We start from the raw sequence: 1,116 nt of genomic DNA, 5'->3' as shown, positions 1-1,116 counted from the left end.
AGGTAGGGAGTTCCTGGACCAAGGGGGAGAAAATGGAGTCGAGATAGTTGGAGATCAGTTCGGTGGGGCAGGAGCAGGCGGAGACAATGGGTCGACCAGGGCAGTCAGGTTTGTGGATTTTGGGAAGGAGATAGAAGCGGGCAGTGCGAGGTTGGGGAACGATGAGGTTGGAGGCTGTGGGTGGGAGGTCACCTGAGGTGATGAGGTTGTGGATGGTTTGGGTGATGATGGAGTGAGAGTCGGTGGGCTTGAAATGAATATCGGTTTCTAGGTGGTTGCCCGATATGGAGACAGAGAGGTCCAGGAAGGGGAGAGAGGTGTTAGAGATGGTCCAGGTAAACTTAAGGTTGGGGTGGAAGGTGTTAGTAAAGTGGATGAAGGGTCCATACCCGAAACATCAGCTTTCCTGCTCCTCTGATGCTGCCTGGCCTGCTGTGTTCATCCAGCTCCACCCTGTGTTATCTCTGACTCCAGTTCCAACGATGTCTCATGATTTGGGACTTAGCTTTCCATTGCCACTCATGATCCACCACCTCTCGGAGCATATGCCCCTCAAAAAGATGGTGGCGCCCCAGGTCAGCCAATCAGAGCCCGAACTCGTCCGTACGCAGCCGCAATGACGCCATTCGCCGGGACCCGCACAAAGATGGCGGCAAGGCCCCTTTCCCCTTCCACTCTCCGTTGGAGGCCTTCATTACCTCTGGCGGGTTTCCCATCGTCCAAACTCCGCCAATGTCAGTTTGCGGTGACCGCCCCGCCTCCGGGCAGCGGATAAGTGCAGCGACGGACGGGATCCGGAATTTTCTGCTCGACATCCTGCGGCGCGCCGGACGCTTAACGGACACACGGCGCCCGGGGGCTGACGGGACGGGACTGGGAGGTGGGAGGACTCGCGGCAGGGGCTGACGGGACGTCACGACCAGACCTGGAGGAGCGGAAATGGCGGGGCTCGGAGGACTAGCTGCTTTCAGGGCAGCTCAGAGATGCATGTGTGGGGCAGTGGGCTTTCCCCCTGGGCTCCTGTTCAGACAGGTACTTGGAGAGGAGGGGGCAAACAGACCGTGTAACTGTGGCAGTACAGGGGTGGAAATTGGGGAGGGGCTTGGGGACAGATGG

General features: G+C 58.6%; 1 protein-coding gene across 1 annotated transcript in view; it reads left to right on the top strand.

Moving 5' to 3' along the window:
• Positions 1–639: 639 nt before the first annotated feature.
• Positions 640–1,116, top strand: part of ethe1 (ETHE1 persulfide dioxygenase) — a 6,369-nt gene continuing 5,892 nt past the window's right edge. Inside the window, exon 1 of the mRNA XM_048620782.1 lies at positions 640–1,032. Coding sequence (XP_048476739.1) covers positions 940–1,032 — 93 coding nt within the window. The 5' untranslated portion in view covers positions 640–939. The remainder of the gene's footprint in view (positions 1,033–1,116) is intronic.

The sequence above is a fragment of the Rhincodon typus genome, chromosome 48, assembly GCF_021869965.1.
Source record: "Rhincodon typus isolate 14 chromosome 48, sRhiTyp1.1, whole genome shotgun sequence".
Lineage (NCBI taxonomy): Eukaryota > Metazoa > Chordata > Chondrichthyes > Orectolobiformes > Rhincodontidae > Rhincodon > Rhincodon typus.
The sequence above is the reverse complement of the archived record's forward strand: the minus strand, read 5'-3'. Positions and strand labels throughout refer to the sequence as shown.